The sequence below is a fragment of the Neofelis nebulosa genome, chromosome 8, assembly GCF_028018385.1.
Source record: "Neofelis nebulosa isolate mNeoNeb1 chromosome 8, mNeoNeb1.pri, whole genome shotgun sequence".
NCBI lineage: Eukaryota > Metazoa > Chordata > Mammalia > Carnivora > Felidae > Neofelis > Neofelis nebulosa.
In genome coordinates this window covers 101144951-101163938 of record NC_080789.1, presented here as the reverse complement: position 1 = coordinate 101163938, position 18988 = coordinate 101144951, and the positions used below count along the sequence as shown (strand labels likewise).

At 50.5% G+C, this 18988-nt stretch overlaps 3 protein-coding genes and 1 non-coding gene across 5 annotated transcripts in view; 1 reads left to right on the top strand and 3 right to left on the bottom strand.

The window, feature by feature from the left end:
• PHB2 (prohibitin 2) overlaps nt 1-7132 on the bottom strand; it is a 127674-nt gene extending 120542 nt beyond the window's left edge. Inside the window, exons 1-8 of the mRNA XM_058682258.1 lie at nt 6825-7132; nt 6571-6655; nt 6180-6259; nt 4868-5052; nt 4308-4437; nt 4106-4209; nt 3608-3685; nt 3180-3256 (exon numbers count right to left, since the gene is read on the bottom strand). Coding sequence (XP_058538241.1) covers nt 3180-3256; nt 3608-3685; nt 4106-4209; nt 4308-4437; nt 4868-5052; nt 6180-6259; nt 6571-6655; nt 6825-6951 — 866 coding nt within the window. The 5' untranslated portion in view covers nt 6952-7132. The remainder of the gene's footprint in view (nt 1-3179; nt 3257-3607; nt 3686-4105; nt 4210-4307; nt 4438-4867; nt 5053-6179; nt 6260-6570; nt 6656-6824) is intronic.
• LOC131484211 (small nucleolar RNA U89) lies at nt 3776-4037 on the bottom strand. The gene has a single exon (XR_009248111.1). It is a non-coding gene; the product is annotated as a small nucleolar RNA U89 (small nucleolar RNA).
• A 167-nt stretch (nt 7133-7299) lies between the features above and the next one.
• EMG1 (EMG1 N1-specific pseudouridine methyltransferase) lies at nt 7300-13153 on the top strand. 2 transcript variants are annotated; one of them, XM_058743862.1, is made up of 6 exons: nt 7301-7499; nt 11189-11290; nt 11400-11541; nt 11906-11964; nt 12052-12201; nt 12868-13153. In XM_058743862.1, exons 1-6 carry the CDS (start codon nt 7332-7334, stop codon nt 12979-12981), a joined length of 735 nt encoding a protein of 244 aa, XP_058599845.1. In that variant the 5' UTR covers nt 7301-7331; the 3' UTR covers nt 12982-13153. The 2 variants fall into 2 exon arrangements, with proteins under 2 accessions (XP_058599846.1, XP_058599845.1); XM_058743863.1 differs by lacking the exon at nt 12052-12201 and having other exon boundaries at nt 7300-7499.
• Nucleotides 13154-13403: 250 nt separating this feature from the next.
• The window catches only part of LPCAT3 (lysophosphatidylcholine acyltransferase 3), a 40122-nt gene continuing 34537 nt past the window's right edge, over nt 13404-18988 (bottom strand). The window contains exons 4-13 of the mRNA XM_058743849.1: nt 18413-18506; nt 18210-18247; nt 17597-17775; nt 16620-16728; nt 15787-15873; nt 15521-15687; nt 14554-14701; nt 14320-14478; nt 14100-14228; nt 13404-13813 (exon numbers count right to left, since the gene is read on the bottom strand). Of these exons, the coding sequence (XP_058599832.1) occupies nt 14112-14228; nt 14320-14478; nt 14554-14701; nt 15521-15687; nt 15787-15873; nt 16620-16728; nt 17597-17775; nt 18210-18247; nt 18413-18506 (1098 nt within the window). The 3' untranslated portion in view covers nt 13404-13813; nt 14100-14111. The remainder of the gene's footprint in view (nt 13814-14099; nt 14229-14319; nt 14479-14553; nt 14702-15520; nt 15688-15786; nt 15874-16619; nt 16729-17596; nt 17776-18209; nt 18248-18412; nt 18507-18988) is intronic.

Genomic DNA, 18988 nt, shown 5'->3' with positions numbered 1-18988 from the left:
CCGGCACTCACTCTGTGGGGGTCAGGCGGCCCCGGTGACAGGTAAAGGCCACTGGGAGAGGGATTCTGGGGCTGGGCCAGGAACCACCGAGTGGGGATGGAGACCGATGAAGCGGTGTGTGTGGGGGGATCAGGGACAAGCTGTAGGGGCGGCTGGGGAAGGGGCTCAGAGATGAAGAACTGATGGGCAGGGGCCTGCGGAAGACCTACCTGAGTCCCAGTGGATCAGCAACTTAGGGTGGGGCTGGTGGCGGGCTACAGGGCTCACCCGGAAGTGTCCCCAGGGACTCGGGTGGTGGGGGATGGGAGCCAGGGTTCTGCAGCCTCTCCATAGGGAGCCTGGGCGGAGGACTGCCCGACCTGGAGGTGGGCAGGCTGGGCAGGGGCCCCCGTCTTACCCAGCAGTGTTTGGGTGCTGGTTGGGAGTCTCTAATACTGCCGGGTAATGATGGAGGCCCCCGTTCCCGTGTCAGCGACATCTACCGCCTCAGGCTCCCCCAGCCCCCCCGCTGGCTGCAACCCCCTCTCCCGAACCTCCCCACACACCGTGGAAGCCCCTTCGTCTTGAGTGAAGTGTGTTGCCAAAGAGGTGGCTCTCCGTTGGCTGGCTGCCCACTGAAGGGACACAATGGCCCGAGCCCCTCCCCCAACCCAATGTGATTTGTCATCTGGTGGATCCAGAACCCACAGCCGACCTTGAGCTTGGGATCCGCTCACATACTCTCAAGAGACCTCACCTGGACTGCGGCCAGGGTCCCTGTAGCGACTGGTCAGCTCTAGCCTGGAGCTGCATGTCGGCCGGCTCTGGGTCCATCTTCCAGTACAGTGTTGGATGGTCTAATTGTGAAGCTCCTAACACTGTCTGGTAAAGATGGCCCCCGGCCGGTTCCCTCGGCAGTGACCTTCAGGGAGCCCTGAACACCATGGAGGCCTCCTAAGGAACAACCTCTGACCTTTACCCCTCTGGATGGGGGGTATAAATCATTAGAAAAAGGGAACAATGGGGAGGAGACAAAATGGCTGCCTCTAGAGTCCCAGCAGGATTTGGAAGCATACCAGGTACCTCCATTCTCTTCTCCCCTTGGGAAGATGAAAGAAATAAAGTGTGGATAGGAACTTGTGGCCGACTGATTCAGGTCACTTGACCCGTCTTTTGTCTAATTGTTGATTTCATCTTAGGCTCCTAGCTCCCGAGGAGTGGGGCTGACATATCTGGTTCATCTCCTTGTCCCTTTTATGACACTTACCTGCAGAGCAGGGGAAAATTAAATCTACTTTTCTTCAATAATTGGGAGAAGCGGAAGATGAACCCGGTCCCTAACCCTGTGAGACTCATCTCCCCAACCACTGCACTCTGTAATTTCTATACATACTTTGCCCCCACCCCCCACCCCCGTGCTGATGACTCCAGATGTTCCTGGTCTCCCCCCAAAAGACAAGGGATGGGAAACAGGGGCCGATGTGGCATTCAGGCACAGGCAGTGGCTTCATTTCTCTAACGCATGAGCGGCCAAGGCTGTCTTGGGAAGGGGAGGCAGCCCGTGTGGGGACTGAAAATAGGCACTTGCTCTGTTGGGGGCCCAGTGCTGTTGGCATGAAGATCCGACCTCCACAGGTAAAGCCCTGCTCCACAAACAGCTTCGCACAGCTGATGACTGAGAAATTTGAGTATGGGTAGCCCACGGCAAGAACATGATCCACTGGGCTTTTGAATGCATAAGGGACCTCGACAGGCACAAATGGTTTCCCCCACAGCTACATGGAGCCTTGTTGCCAAGGAAGCAGCTTGTGTTGGGGTCATCAGATTATTTTGGTCTAGCTCAGCAAAGCCACAGCTGCTCCAGCCTTAAAAAAAGGAAATGTTGGTGAATAGATGTTGGCGATGTGGTAGAAGTGGAGGGTGGAGCGAGAAGTGCAGCTGGGCCTCAGGGTCTGAGGACCTGCTGCTCCCAGCTTAGGCCGTCTTGGATTTGACTTAGCGGGGCTTCCACGGGGAAGCAGCAGGTCCCAGGCTCTTCTTAATGCCTCCCTAACTGCCCCGGCCAGAATCTCGGCGCCCCCTGCTGGCAGACGCAGAGAAAGACCTAGGGGAGCATGACACTAACGTGCGCATGCGTGACCCTCCTAACCCAACTCAGACACACCATGCAAAGACTTAAGCTTAACTAATAAAAATTTATTGAGAATTCCTGGGATGGTGGTTATTGCCTCCCAACCTGGAGGGAGGAACCAACACTGTAGGAAATCACGCAGAAATCACGCTGTCCCAGCACCTCTGGCCAACACAGGGAGGAACAAAGTCATCCCCCCCCCCCCCCCAAATTGGTCAGGCTTTGTTCATCCAAGAAGGGCTGGGAGGCCAGATGCAGAAGGGACCATCACATGATACTGAGGGGTGGGATGGGGGGGTGTGTGTGTGCTGGACCCCGAGCTGGCTCCTCAAAAACCAGGGGAGAAACAGACCCACTTCTCTGGTGGCAGAGTTCATGGTCACCAGGCTCACTTCTTAGCCTTGATGAGGCTGTCACTGTGGAAACCAGACAGACGGAAGACATTAGGGAACATAAATGTGAGAGGGAGAGCACCTCAGACCACTCCCTCCTTCCTGGGTCAGGGTGTGCATGCGATGAGGGGAGAAAGGTGAGGCCACAGGGGAAGAGGCAGGTACTGGGAGAGGCAAGACCCTATAGAAACAAGGATGAGTCAACAACTTACCTGCCCCTGCGGATACCAGGTCACCAGACGAACGGGAAACACAGAAAGAGAAGAGAAATGCATGTGTGATCCAACAGTTTCAGGCCCCACCAGTTCTAAGCCCACCTTTGCTCTCAAGAAAAAAAGAAAAACATCTGGAAGCCAGGAAGGTCACGCTGAGAAGGGAGACTGATTTCCTTGACCACTACCACTCCTCCCATGCCCTAGAGCAGTGATGGATTTTAGGGCTTTCCGAGTAAGAGGACAGAATATCATTTTTCACTACTCTTCAGTTAGACCAAACCTCACAACTAGAGTGCTTTTTACAAAATAAATCCTATTTGACCTCGTAAGACCAATCTTACGAGAGTCAAGCTCGGGACTGTCAACCACCCCCTTTTCTAACTGTTCACAGAAATGGTGTCTTTCAAGCCACCAGACTCAGGTCCCATGCTCTCTGTGATGCCCCTTGTGTAGGTGTCTCACCGGGTAAAACTTTCATCCTGTAGATTCAGGACAAGGTTGTCAGCAGTGAGATAGATACGGTTCTGTGATGTGGCAATCTATAGGGCGGGAAATAAACAGATGCTTGAATTCACGCCTGGACTTTTACCTTGCAAGTCAACAACCACTGATTGAATACGTGTGGGTTAGGAACTCGGTGACAAGTTAAGGCATGGTTTCTGCCCTCAAAGATCCAGAGCAGTGAGCAACAGCGATGTATTAACACCACAACAGAGGCAGAAACAAAAGGTCATGCCTTTTGTTTTCATGGAGAAAAGAGTGTTGGAGAAGCCAGGTTGAATACAAACCCCAGTAAGCAATATTTGAATCCCTTTACGTCAATGTGCTTTCACTTAAAACAATTCCAGACTCATGGCAGCCTTTGGGGGACACTGGGCTCTTGTGCTCACCGTCTTGGAGATGTTCTGGGCTGCCCGGATCTTGCGCAGTTTGATGTAGCCAGGGTTTTTGCTCAGGGCTTCTCCAAGGTGAGCAGGTTGGGGTTAAGGGTTCACACAAGGTCCAGATTTAGTCTCAACCCACGGCCCCATCCTTCCTACTCCAGCCCTTCTCCGGACTGTCAGATCCAAGGTTGCGCTCAGATAGTTCGTGCCTAGTCCCACTTTGGTCCCCATCTGTGGGCCCCCCTGCAGGCAGCTGCCAGGAACTGGAGGCAGCAGCAGAAATGGAGGCAAGGCCAGCAGTGCTATTGATCTGCCTTACAGTGAGGAGCCAGGCCTCAGGCACCTCTCTAAGATTTCAGACCCCGTTCAAAACCTCCATCCCCAGGGAGCCAAGGACAGAGCACAGAGTCGCATTCGCCTTAGTCTCATCAGCCGGCCCATGAGGGAGAAGGGGAAGCAACGTGCTCCAGGGGCTGGGCAGAGACTTCTCTAGCAGAAGGATATCATCCTGGCGGCCTCGGCCTCACCCTCGGCCTGCACAATCTTCTGCCGCTGTTCCTGCTTTGCTTTTTCCACCAAAAACTGGGCTCGCTGGGCCTCCTGCTGAGCTGTGGTGGGAGAGAGCCAGGAGGTCACAGATATGAGGTGTCAGGAACCCCAGCCTACCTCCTGCCTTCTCAGAAACCCTATTCCTCTCGTAACTCACCCACTTGCTTGGCTTCCACAGCGGCCGTGTACTCTCGGCTAAAGCTCAGCTCTGTGATGGCCACATCATCTAGGATAAGGCTGAAGTCCTTGGCCCTCTCTGTCAGCTCCCGCCGGATCAACAAGGATACCTGGGGGTCAGGGAGGGGTAGGCGGATTGAAGGGACTGGAGAACTGGAAGGGAAGGGCGTTGCTGTGACTGTCTGAATACCAGATCTCCTGAGAACGGCAGAAAACCACTAAGCCTTTCTTAGTTCCTCACCAGAACATATGAGTTGGAAAGGACTTGGTCCAGTCTTCTCAGGTCACAGGGACTCCTCATCTTCCACTCTCCCCAACATAATCTACACCTCTAGACTTTACCACTGTTTCCTCCCCTGGTTCCTGATGTTGACTGCTACTGAGTGCTGATCTTGACTCTCCTGGTTTCTCAGCGGACATTAGTACAGCTTTAAGTTGAAAAGGGAACCAGGGTCATGACCCTTTTCTAATAAGCTGCCTTTCCTAATATCCACTGCTCAAGGCCTAGGAGGGAAGGTGTGAGATGGTGACAGGTCAGACCTGGGCCCGCTGGGTGATCAGCTGTGAAGCATTGAACTTGGCCACCACACTCTTGAGCACCTCATTGACAATGGACGGCAGCACTCGCTCCTCATAGTCTAGCCCCAGGCGCTGGTACATGCTGGGAAGCTCCATGGCATTGGGTCGAGACAGCACTCGCAGGGAGATATTCACCATCTGCAGGTCTGAGAGTGAGGTCAGCAGTGGGTGGTCCAGGCCGTGGGGGCCTCCTCCGGTCTCTTAGCCAAGAACCCTTCCCCAAGCATTTCCTCCTCCACACACCTCCCTCTACACCTAACACAGTGCTGTGCGGTTTGGAATTCCCCTGGGGAATGGAGGGTGATCAGGCTGACAGGCCAAATGTATCCTTTCCCGTTGTAAAGTCTTCTCTACTCACAAGCTCTCCACCAGTAAAGCTGACTTCTCATTTTGCTTCTGTACTGTGTTCAACTTCTATTGTAGGCTCTCTCATGCTGCATCAGAATCATTTGCATTCTTGGGGTGCCTGGGTGGCTCAGTCGGTTAAGCGTCTGACTCTTGGTTTCGGCTCAGGTCATGATCTCACTGTTCGTGGGGTTGAGCCCTGCGTTTGGCTCTGTGCTTTCACTGCAGAGCCCACTTGGGATTCTCTCTCTCTCTCTCAAAAAAAAAATCATGTTCTTTAAAAAATCATGTGTTCTTTACTAGACTATGGACTTGAGGACAAGGGTTGTGTTTTAGGAGTCCTTTATTCGCAGGGCCTACCATTCAGAGAGTGTTAAGCCACTTTCGCTAAAAACAGTGTATTACAGGTGAGCTACTTGAATCAGTGCGCATGCCTGTGTGTGTGTGTGTGTGTGTGTACGCGCCCACGCACATGAGAAAGGGCTCTGGGTGATCTCAAAGACACAGCTTCTATGTATGGTCTAAAAGGGAACAGGTTCACCCGTGAAAAGTGGGCCAAGTTTCCCCACGACAGGGGCAACTACTGGATAGACTTGGATAGAAACTACTGGAGAGTCAAGCAATTAAAACAAAACAAGGTCTTAGAATAAGGCTTTGATCTACGCAGTGACTAAGACAAAGAACAAACAATGCCCTCACTGAACTTACAGTAGTGGGGAGGACAGCTGATAGATATGGGCAAACACACAGGGTGTCCAAATCGTACTGCTTTAACCTCAGAAGCAGGTCCTTTTATTATAGCTGTTTTGCAGAAGAGAAAACCAAGACCCAAGGGATGTGACACTATCCTCCTCCCCTAGGATCTGCCAGGCTTCCTTGCTTGCTTTATGGAGCCATCTGGCAGGGACTCCCAGGTGCCCAGACCTACCTTTGGAGCCTGTGGGGGAGGAAATTTTTCGGGGTCTGGCCCGAATGTCATAGATGATGGGGTACTGGAACCAGGGGATCCTGCAGGGGAGGGAACAGGGATAGGTATCAGGGGACTGCAGTTTCACTAGTTTCTCCAGGTGTTCCCTCACCACGCGTTTCTTGGCCTGCTCCACCTCTTAATGACCATGGGCAATGAGAAATTCTCTCCTCCCTCTGGAGAACAGTTTATGTGCCGCCCGAGTTTTGGGCAGCACCCACTGCTCCAGCAGAAGGAGGGAGGGGGCAGTAAAAGAGCAGCTCTGAATCCTTCGAAAGCCCTACTACAATCATTGGTGGGTTGGCGTTCAAGGGTGAAGGGGTCAGGGTCAGTCCGCTCTGCCCGCCATTACCTGAAGTGAAGGCCCTCGGCCAGAATGGTGTCCTGCTGCACGCCACCGATCCGATTAAAGAAAATGGCTCTGTGCCCGCCTTCCACTGTGGGGAGAGGGGTGGGGATCAGGCCAAAACGCTGCTGAGAGTACGTTACTAACCTCTCGGGGAGGCGGGCGGGGTGAGGGTCTGGGTGAGGGCGGGGACCCAGAGGGACAGGGCAGAGGTCTAGCGGGGGTGGGGGCAGTCCGGAGAGCGGGCAGAGGTTGCTCACCGGTGAACACAGATTCGCGGACGCCGTAGGCCACGGCGCCGGCCCCCAGCAGCAGCTTCAGCGCCGTGCCCATGCCCCGTGGCCCGGAGGGCAGCCGCCCCGCTAAGTCCTTCAAGTTCTGGGCCATGTCCGATCCTATGGCCGGCGGCACCAGAGGTCAGGAGCAGGTGCCGGCCCGCTTCTACCCTGCTCCAGTTTAGAGATCGCACCCCTTCACACGAGGGTCCGGGGCCCGCGGCGCTTGCGGGAGAAAGGGCACCGGAAGTGCGCTCCCTTCTAAACCCTCCCCAGGGCCGAGGACCCGAACTTCGCGCACAGGAATTACGCATCCGGAACTTCCAGCCCCTTTCTGGAACCCTGCCCTTCCAGAGAGGCTTCGGTAGCGCCAGACTGCAAGCCATCGCCATTTCCAAGTGCCCACTTTCAAAATGGCAGCCGGAAGGATGTTTGAGATTGGGCAAGCGCGAAGTTTAAGGACGTTATCGCAATTTCCGGTCCGGTTGCAAGATGGCTGCGCCCAGTGGCGGATTGCAACCTCGTGAGAGGCGCGTTGGAGAGCAGGAAGAGGGCTGGGATGCGGTGGCTCCCAAGCGGCCCCGACTCGGGGCGGGAAACAAGATCGGAGGGCGAAGGCTCATTGTGGTGCTGGAAGGGGCCAGTCTGGAGACAGTCAAGGTAGTTTGGGACAAGGAAGTGGAGAATTAGCAGATCGATAGGATGGGACCCCGGGGCGGGGAGGTGAGGGTGAGAGACTCAAAGTGGATGGAGAGGCAGAGAGAGTGAAACATGCTTTTGGAGGAAGAATAGCCTAGTTGACTGTCTTTTGGTTAAACACCTGGGTTGGCGTTACTCGTTTTCTTCTGCTCTTCGTGAATCTCATTGCAGCTGTCACATCCCGACTTCAATTGATTTACCGGGATTCTGTGGTAAAAAGTTATCTAAAGGGAGGGTAGGGAAGGGTAGACATCTCCATTGCGTCATCCCTAGGTGTCTTTTGTCACCTTTCTTTATAGTACTGTCCACTTTGAAACGCTGGATCAATTATCATTTAATACTTTTACATCCTTATTTTTACCTGTCATCCAGCCCTCTTCCCGAATATTCCAGCAATTGTGTATCTTAAAACTGCAGTGTTCTCACTCTTTCTTGTTTCTCTTACCTTTAGGGCTAAACTTGTCGAATGAGGAGGCCCAGAAGAAACAGCATGGTTTCTAAGTCAGACCTGGGTTTTAAACTTGTTTTTCATACTTATTTTAAGTGTGTGATCTTGAGAAAACAACTTTGTCCTTAGTTTGTAAAGTGGAGGTTAATACTTTGAAAGTGCTTTAAAAGTAATATTTTGATAGTAATGTGATTCTTTTCCATTTTTACTTCCTCAATCTTTGTATTACTTTATTAAGCTTGCAGTCTAGAAAGTCTTTTTTTTTTTTCCCCATTTTTCTTAGGTAATTGATATTTCCAACTTAATTACAGGATCTTATATTTATGTCTCTATGTCTCAGTTAATTGCTTGCCGTCTTTCCAGCCTATTAATTCTGAATCTCCCTTAACCACTTGTTTCTTCATATGTCCCATGGGGATGATAGTACGGACCTTATTGGGTTGAGGGGATGAAGGGAGGTAATATCAGCAAAGGGTTTAGAATGATGCCTGTCACTTGGAATAAATTATTGCCATTGTTATTGATTCCAGGTTCCTCATCAAGAAGTTGAAAAGGTCATGGTCAAATTAAAATTCTTAGAGCATGCTGGTGGAATGTAGGTCAGATTGTCATTAATGGTACTCCAGAGATAATTGAATTCATAGCTGGTTGAAATTTTATGTACTGTTACCTTTTGCCTTCCTGGTGCTGGTCCTTCTTGTTCTGCTAGCCTCATGGAGCCTGCTCTCTCCTATTTATTCCTTAGACTCCAGACTTGTTGGCCTTTGTTAAGGTCTTTGAAAGCACTAAGTTCTCTGATATTTTAAGGCCGTTGCACATAATGTTCTCTAACGGAAGCTTCCTTTACTTAGCTCTTTATTAATTCCTGTTTGACAGTTCATGCAACAATTACTGAGTATGATGCTGTTCATTTTTCAATTATTAGTTAAAATGTTATTTCTTCATAGGAGTGACTCCCTTCTTGGTATAAATCAGGCCCTCCTGTTAATAATCCTTTAACGAACCATTTATTTTTCTTTCATAATGTTGATCACAATTTGGTTGTGGTTTCATGTGGTGGTTTACTGTTTGTCTCTTCCACTAGAAGGCTTCCGGTTCTAAAAATTCTTATAGCTCTGATACCTGTTACAGAAAATGAATACACATAGTACTCATTCTCTGATTATTCTAATTAGTTGTTTTCAAGCTTATTAACCACAACCCGCAATAAAAAAGTTACATTGTGGGGGCGCCTGGGTGGCGCAGTCGGTTAAGCGTCCGACTTCAGCCAGGTCACGATCTCGCGGTCTGTGAGTTCGAGCCCCGCGTCAGGCTCTGGGCTGATGGCTCGGAGCCTGGAGCCTGTTTCCGATTCTGTGTCTCCCTCTCTCTCTGTCCCTCCCCCGTTCATGCTCTGTCTCTCTCTGTCCCAAAAATAAATAAATAAACGTTGAAAAAAAAAATTAAAAAAAAAAAAAAAAGTTACATTGTGAGCCAGTACACACACACACACACACAAACACACACACACACACACACACACAAAAACACATGCAACTATCTGATACCAAAAGCTTCATAAACTACTACTTACCATGACTACATGTAAAGTACTCTTTTCTATTTTATTAAAATAATAAAACTCCTGGTTATAACTTACTAATGGGTAGAAACTGGATTGTTCTATTCAAGAGGTTCTTTTTTTCAATAACTAAGAGTGTCCCACAGAGTTGGTTCTTTCCCTATGCTTACTCTCTGACATTTTTGTTGTTTCAGTTAATCAGTTTCAAATCTACATGCCTCTTCCCCCAAGCTTTGTGGAGTTATGTATCCTTTTTTTTTTTTTTTTTAAAGTGTTTATTCCTGACAGAGAGAGTGTGAACAGGGGAGTGGCAGAGAGAGGGAGACACAGAATCTGAAGCAGGCTCCAGGCCCTGAGCTGTCAGCACAGAGCCGGAAGTGGCGCTCAAACTCACAAACTGTGAGATCATGACCTGAGCTGAAGTCGGACGGCTTAACCGACTGAGCCACCCAGGTGCCCCTGGAGTTATGTATCTTAAGTTGTTGCCAGACATACGAATGTTCTATTGATACATAAAAACACAGCCTCTCAAATCCTGTATTTGTATATTTAGTGGTGTGGTTTTGGACTTTTTACTGACCACTTTATTGCTCCTTAGGACCCCAAATTGCAATCTGCAATTCTTTCTTTTAGCTGCTATAGGTTTTAGCCAGATCTTTAGTATCACACATGTACTTAGTGTCTCTTCTAGTATACACTGAGTTACCAGAATAATATTCCTCATTCACTCAGTGCCCTGTTATTCCACAATTATTTCTGGCTTTGTGCTCGATACTTGAGGAACCTTGCAGTTTACAAAGCAGTCATATTTAATCACTGTTCTTCAGTGTTTCAGTTCTACTTTTTCCGCATGCGTTTTCCTTCTTCACATTTCTGCTTTTCCTTTATTCCAGCTGTACCTTTGCTCAGACCAGTCTTAACACTGGCACCAACCCTCTTCCGTTTTACTTTTGAAAGTATTCCTTGCTGAAGTCGCCTCCCGCATCAGTAGAATTTTCACACTTTTCTCCATCCTCGCCAATACTTATTTCTTGTCTTTTTTGGATACTAGCCATTCTGGCTGGTGAGGTGATACCTCGTTGTGCTTTTGATTTGCATTTCCCTGATAAGTGAGGTTGAGCATCTTTTCATTTGTCTGTTGGTCATCTGGGTGTCTTCCTTAGAAAAATGTCTGTTCAGGTCCTCTGCCCATTTTTTAATCAGATTGTTTTTTTTGGTATTGCAGAAGTTCTCTGTATTGGTTAATTTGGATATTAACCCCTTATCAGATATATCATTTGCAAATACCTTCTTTCCCATTCAGTAGGTTGCCTTTTTGTTTTGTGGATGGGTTTCCTTTGCTGTGCGGGAGTTTAGATCACGTGAAATCACAGGCTGTGTCCTTTTGTCATCCAAGATCGTTTACAGGGGTAGGGGAGAAAGGGTCAGTGGCCACCCAGTAAACCCCTGAAAGGCTTGCTGGGCCCCACCCCCCATTTCTGATTCAGAAGATCTGGAGTAGACTGAGAATTTGACTAACAAGTTTCTAGATGATGATTATGATGCTGCTGCTGCTGCTTTGGGGACTGACCACACTTTGAGAACCACTAGTCTAGGTAAAAGAAGCTTATGTTGCTGTCTGTCATGTTCCCTGTTCTTTAGGTAGGGAAGACCTATGAGTTACTCAACTGTGACAAGCACAAGTCTGTGCTGTTGAAGAATGGACGGGACCCTGGGGAAGTGAGACCAGACATAGCTCACCAGGTAACTCCAGGGACAGGGCTCACGACCCCAAGCCTTTGTACAGAAGGTCGGGCAGCTGCGTGCTGCTTCTCTTCGCTTGAAACTATGCCTTGGTTTCTGCGTCCCCCAGAGTTTACTGATGCTGATGGACAGTCCCCTGAACCGAGCTGGCTTGCTGCAGGTTTATATCCACACACAGAAGAATGTGCTGATTGAAGTGAACCCCCAGACTCGAATTCCTAGAACCTTTGACCGCTTTTGTGGCCTCATGGGTGAGATCTCTAGGAGTTAAGGTTCAGAACGAACTTGGCAGTAGTGAAGAAGGGAGGAAGAGAAAAGATAAATGAAATGTGAGCTTTGTAAATAGGAGGAGTGGGGTGCATGTTTGATACCAGAACAAGGACTCATCTTCCCAGGGGCTGGGGTAAAACCTGCATGGGTTCCTGGCCGAGTGAACTCATTGCCATCCAACTAGTCGTATGCTTGACAACTGCTCGTTCGTAGCATTTTAGGACCATAGTGTGGATGTAAAGGACACACGGAGCCCACTTTACCTGTGGGTTTTTTTGGTTAGATTTCTGGGCAGAAGAAATGGGGTCACCACCTAGCTCTGAACTCTTTTCTCCCCACCCTCAGTTCAGCTTTTACACAAACTCAGTGTTCGAGCAGCTGATGGCCCCCAGAAGCTCTTGAAGGTAAGATACTGGCACCTACTGGTTGGAGGCGGGGTTCTGAGATTGTTTCTGGGGCTGATTTTTCTTTTTTTCCCTTGTTCTCTTTAGGTAATTAAGAATCCAGTGTCAGATCACTTCCCAGTTGGATGTATGAAGATTGGCACATCTTTTTCCATTCCAGTTGTCAGTGATGTACGAGACTTGGTGCCTAGCAGTGACCCTATTGTTTTTGTGGTGGGGGCCTTTGCCCATGGCCAGGTAAGGCCTGGGCTCAACTCTTGGGTTCTTCATAGAGCTGAGGCTTAGTATAGAATTCTGAGAACAGCTGGCATTTTGATGACCTTGGGAGACAGAGGGTGAGAACAAAGCCAGAAGACAAACAGGGCCTCTACGACCTACACGCCCCCGCCCCCCCAACTGTATCTTTTGAGGACTGCTGGTATATTTGTGACAGTGAGAGTCAAGGCCTTCTTCATCCTTTGTACAACTTGAACAGCACTGGAGGGGCGCCTCAGTGGCTCAGTCAGTTAAGCGTCTGACTTCAGCTCGGCGGGTCATGATCTTATGATTCATGGGTTCAAGCCCTATGTTGGGCTCCACACTATCAGTGCAGAGCCTGCTTGGGATTCTTTCTCTCCCCCTCCCACCCTTCCCCCACACGCACTATCACTCACTCACTCTCTCTCAAAAACAAGTAAATCTTTAAAAAAGTAGCACCATAAAGATCGGCTGGCTCAGTCAGTAGAGCTTGCTGCTCTTGATCTCAGGGTTGTGAGTTTGAGCCCCATGCTAGGTGTAGACATTACTTAAAAATAAAATCTAGAAAGAAACCCAGCACTGTGAAATACTAGCTCAGCCCTGTTTTCCCTTCCCCAAAGACGGGCTGAACTTGTTACAGAGTGACAGAACTGTCTCTCTCCTTAGGTCAGTGTGGAGTATACGGAGAAGATGGTGTCTATCAGCAACTACCCCCTGTCTGCAGCCCTCACCTGTGCAAAACTGACCACAGCCTTTGAAGAAGTATGGGGGGTCATCTGACAATAGCACCTTGTTCTGAAACAGAGACTGTTGCCATTATATCCCTTGGCCCTGCTTTCTGCCCGCTGCTCGGAGAGAGGACCTTCCTGCACCAGGACTGTGGGGGGTTTGGGGAAGCCGAGGCTGTACATTTGCTATTTGTTTAGCCTATAAATACTGTTTATCCTATAAATATCTGGTAGTTCTTTGGGGATTCCTAAAATTAGCAGGATCTTAATGGTGGAAAAAAATCTTAATGGTTGTTCTCCTCAGACTCCAGGAAAAGATGGGAGGTCACAGCGTTTGCAGGTTTGGTCCCAGGCTTTGCGGTTAGGCCTTGACTCCCACCTTCTGGGCGGTAAAGGAGAGACCCCTGCTGAATTTTCAGCTATGTGGCAAGCACGGAGAACGGTCTGTAAGGAAGCAGCCAGGAATGCCAGCAGTGAAAAACTGAACAAAGAGAAGTGATTTTATCTGGTACAGTTCCAAGGTAGAAAAAGTGGAGCAGGTGGGGCCTTGTACCCCACCCCGCCCCCCCATGGGGGGGGTGGTGGTAGCGGCACATATACAATCATAGTAAATTGGCAGGAGAAAAACACAACAGATTCCTGGCTAGAGGGGGAGAGATAAGGCAACGTGCATGGGGGAGCCCAGAGGGGAGACACGGGCCCTCTACTCCTCCCACGAGAGTTTCCCCTTTGGCCCCAGATGAAGACTTGGCTGGCAGCAGAGGCACGGCTAGGAGTATCATGTCTTCCCACTCCCTGGTTTCCATGTTCTCTGTGCTCTGAGGCGAAGGAGGGCTGTGGAAAGGGAGACAAGTGGTTTCTGCACCAGCCCGGCGCTAGGCCACCTGCAAGAGAAGAGTTTTGATTGGCAGGCTGGTCGGAGTTATTCCTTCCAGTCTCTGGTCTACAGAGACCAGACTCTGGGGGCCCAAGTTTGCCGTGATCGTATAGTACTCTGTGTTGTGGGGGCCCAAGTTAGAGTGGTCAGTGCCCCACACTTGTTTTCCCGGGAGCCAGGCTACCTTCAGAGTCACTCCAGGTTTCAGTACCGTCTCCCTGCCATCCGCCCCCAATCTATTGCTCTCGTCTATAACTTGCTGGTTCAGCTTAGCTACAGGGATGGTCACTTACCAGGGAAATCGATTATTTCTCTTTCTTTAACTTTTCTTTCCTTGGCACCATTACTTTGTGAACATAAGGCAATATGAAGAGTAGGCTCAAGAAGAAGACGTGGCCAAGAAAATAGATGGATTTATACACCTGTGGGGAGATACCGGCCATTGAGCGAGAGACAGAGCAAGGACAGTCCTCACGGCCTGCGGTTTCAGCGATTTCCGCCCCCTCCGCTTACCTTAAACCACTTGTCCCACGTGAAGAGGCAGAAGGCAGTCATTGAGTAACCCATGAAGAGCCAGTGGATGGTCTGCTGCACCAAGTAGTAGAAGGGTTGTAGGATGGTAATGGAAGCCAGGTTGCTCAGGGTTGGGCTCTCCTGAATTAGCCTGGCAGCCTGGGGAGCGAGGCGAGAGGTCGTGAGTGTCTCACTCGTCGTCGTCCCTGTTCACCCAGCACCCCTCAGGCCTACCTTTCTCTCCACGATGACAATGAGGAATTCCATCTGGAAGCAGACCAGGTATCCCGAGTGGAGGCCGTGCCAGAGGGCCAAGAAGAGCAGTGACAGTCCCTGGGACAGTTCTTTATTTCCAAGGAACTTGAGCCGTTTGAAGACGTAACTAGAGAAAAGGGTGGGTGGGGATGGGCCTCAGAGCAGTGCCTGCTGCCACGCTGGTGGCTCCTGCTCTGGGTGGTCTGGGGTGAGGGAGGCGGTGCCATCAGACTAGCTTTAGAAATGAAAGGCAGGGACACCTGAGTGGCTCAGTCGGTTAAGTGACCGACTCTTGGTTTCGGCTCAGGTCGTGATCTCACGGTTTCATGGGTTCAAGCCCCGCATCGGGCTCTGCACGGCCAGTGCAGAGCCTGCTTGGGAGTCTCCTCTGCCCCCGCTGCCTCGGTCTCTGCCCCTCCCCCACTCTCACTGTCTGTCTCTCTCAAAATAAATGAATAAACTTTAAAAAAAATTAAAAAAAGAAAGGCAGTGGAGTCGATGACTGTTCAGAGACAGCAAACAGACCTCACGCTTAGCTGGGTGAGCTTGGGCGAGCCACTTAGTACAAGATGACTGAGTGTCTGCTGAGCGCCCGGTGCCTAAGCTGCAGTGCTGAACAGGGCAGACCGGTTCTCGTGCCGCTCAACACTTGTGCGTTGGTGGGGACAAATAAAGACATTTGTAAACGGCAAAGGGGAACATGAAACCAGGGCGGAACTGGGATTAAAATTCAAGGCACCTCTCGGTCTTGCTTGTGCCTTGCGAATGTGACACGAGTGGTTTTCGGGGGGCCGGGAGTGGAGACGGAAGTCAGTATGTGGTGGGTGGGTGCGAGAACAATGAGGTTCTACCCAGATTGGGAAAAGATGGATCGCGCATCAGTGCGCTCAAATCTGGGAAAGTGGTGGAAGAAGCTAGGGTCCGGACCCCCGTTCCAGCCGCTTACCGGGCCACCCAGGCATTGGTGTTGATGTTGAAAGAGGCGATGGTGCCGGTGAATCGGGGGGTCGTTTCAAAGAGCCACACCTTCATGTTGGCACAGGCGTCCCACTTCGCCTTTCTGTGTTCGTCAAAGTCATTGAAGCCCAGCCCTGTCAAAATGCACACTCCTTCCTGAGGGAGGGAGCATTCCGTTAGCATTCCTGCTCCTCTCCTCCCCACCGCGCCCCACAGCTTGTTGGAATATGACCCCGGTTCATCTTTCCTACTTACTGTGACCAGCCAACAGGTGACGTACTTGTACAGCACGAACTTGCCCCAGAGCAGCATGTACATGCAGCGGAACCAGAAATCGTGGTTCTTGAGGAAGGAACACACAGGCATTAGGGATACTCCCCGGGCAAGGCCAAATGCCCTTCATGTTCTTCCCTTCCAAACTTGAGGCTGACTACTTCATGTCCACCTGACGGTCCGCTTCGCTGCCCTTCTAGTAGGCTAAGAGGAATACGCAGGGAGCCCAGTGAACATCCATTCACCTTTTTCTTTGAAGAGTCCCAGAAACAGCATTGTCCCTAAACTCCTCTAACGCACTGAGCATTCGGGACACGGAGCACCGAGGGACTTTTATATATCCATGGTCAATGTTAGTTTAAGGAGATAAACCTACCCAGAGTGCGTAGGGAGCTGCTGCAAGCCTTTCAGCTGGGCAGGAGCAAAAGCCAGCACTTCCCCCTCCCTTGGTTTTTGAATTCCCTAGAAGCCCCCAATCTATCAAGAGAAGAAAACAGGCTGGAGAGGACCAAAAGCTGCTCTGCTCCAAGGAGTCACTTGGCTGTAATAAATCAGGCTAAGAGCTGCTCCCGAGGGAGGTAAGGGGTGCTAACAGTGCACCTGGCACAGCCCTGTGCCCGCGGAGGTCGTTCAGTGCTGGCTGATGAACATGTCGCGGCCCGGCTGGCATTGACACCACCTCTCACAGATCTAGAGCGAAACCAACATGCATTTGTAGATGGTGTTACCCGCTTCTTGGCTATCTACAGGGATCCTTGCCTGTCCATTTCTACCTCTGATGCAGTCACACTGCTGCTCCATTAGTAAGCACTCACTTCATAGTCTTCAGTGAGGAGATAGTCTTCTGTGATGTGGGGGCTAAGCAGAGTGTAGCCCACTAGGTAGACAAGGCCCAGACTCAGGCGCTTGAGAGCAGGTATGGTGCTGGAAAGGAACAAGCAAGGTCACAATGGACAGAGGCTATTCCCTTCGCCCTCTGACCTTAAATTACGGAGAGAGGGGTTTCAGAGTGTGGCTATCCGCCCGGAGGAGGACGAGTGGCTCTCCGTCCAGAGCCTTTATTCAGTCTCAGGGAAAGACAGCTCTCTGTGGTTGGCTTTGGGCAATGGTGAACGCGAGACCCTGCGAGTCACAGGGGCGGGCAGGGTGGGCAGGGGAGCGGTGTGGACGAGTCTGTGGTGCTTCCCCCTCAGGGCTCCTACACATCTCACGGCCTCACCAACCGCCTCCGTCCACACTGGGACCGAAAATCCAGTGCGGAGGACTGGAGGATGACCAATTCTCAGTCTGCTCCTTCCTACCCTGGTTGAATCGAGGCCCAAACACAGGCTAGACACGTTCTCAGGAAAAGGATTTTTCTGGTAACTTTTCAATTTTCTACTGTGATATATATACACACACACATATATATATATATATACACACACACACATACACACACACATTTTTATATATTTAACAATCTTTTCTTTTAAACCGAGAAAATGGGTTTTAAAGGCAGGGACGTGACTGTTCAGGCAAAATCCTGTGGCATAAAAGCGAATTTTTACGTTTGTACTACAGGGTCGGAATGGCTGGCTGGAAGTAGCCTACGCTGAAATGGGCCCGCCACCCGCGCTGAGCAGGTACGGAGCGCCCGTTACGACAGTCCGGGGCCTGTGCGGCATAGGCCTGTGAGCCAGGGCCGTGCTGGAGAAAGCAGCCAGGGCTGGCCTGCAGGAAGGCCCCTAGAAGTGGCTTTGTATTGGGTGAGATCACCTATACAGAGGTCTTGACCAAGAGGGGCAATTACCTGTTTGGTATCTTCCCTGGTATGTCAGTCAGCTGTCCCTGCACCAGCTTCATGTAGTGGTTCATTGAGAACTGGGGCCCTACCAAGAAGGCCCCATAGAAGTAGGAGAAACCAGCAACTTCCAGCAGGGAAGGGACACCCCGTATGGCATATTTCTGTTGCTCAGAGGACAAGGAATTCTATGCCGAGAAGAGAATGAATGGTTCAGGATAGCCTTGAATCTCCCCCCAAGAGCCAGTCTGCGTGTTCCCCACCCTGGGACCCCACTGAACTGGGGTTCTTCAAACAGCCGTCTCTTTGAGGGCGTGACATGGAGAAGAGTAATTGCCTCACGTGGAAATGAGTATGTGCAGGGGTAACTTAGCAACAAGTGGCTGCTGCTTTTCCAAACGCCATGCTGGCACTGATCTCTGGACTTTGTGCGAGAGCTGGATCCGGGCAAATTAGATTTGCTGATCCGTGCTCAGTGCTATCTGAAACAGAACTCACACAGGCCGGGGATGAGGTAGAGGCTCTGCCCCTGGCATCTGGGTCCAGTCTTTTGATTACAACAGCCTTTCTCCTTCCCTCTGGTTCAATTCCTTAACCTCTCTGCAGAGGAATGGGGACTTACCTGATCCTTCCCTCCGTCAAAGTAGTCAACAGCCAGACCTGAGCAGAGAGAGAAGGTGTGGGTAGAGCAGGGGGAGAGACCACTGAGGAGGTGGCCTGTGGACTGAGTGTAGCCAGGAGCAGACCGGGGAACACAGAGTAAGTTTATGGTCAGACGGGGAAGAGCCTAGGGGTAAAAGGGGAAGGCAATGAGCCAGCACTCACCAATCAGCTTCAAGGTCAGGACACAATGTGGCATTGTCCACTTGATATCATAGTTGCCAGTGGCTGTGTAATAATATCCGGCAAGAAGGTAGGCCTAGGGAGGGAGAAGAATTTATTCCATCACCAGCTAGGATTTCTTTATTTTCTCCCTGCTCTAAAATCCACTGTATTCTTTCATTTTCCCCTTCTCTTGGTCTCCTCCTTAAAGGCTTTTGTTTTTAAGTTTGATCTTTTAAATTAAAAAAAAATTGTTTATTCATTTTTGAGAAAGAGAGAACGTGAGCGGGGAAGGGGCAGAGAGAGGTGGGAGGGACAGAGGATCCAAATCAGGCCCTGCTGACAGCAGACAGCCTGATGTGGGGCTCAAACTCATGAACCGTTGAGATCACGACCTGAGCTGAAGTCGGACGCTTAACCAACTGAGCCACCCAGGGGCCCTAAAGGCTTTAAGTTCCTATACATGGAAGAAACTGAACCCATGGAGGGGAATGCTCAAGGCTTCTCAGCAGAATGAGGGCTCAACTGAGAATTTGGAGCTTAGAGTCCGTAGCTCAGTCTCAGCTGGTTTTCTGCCTG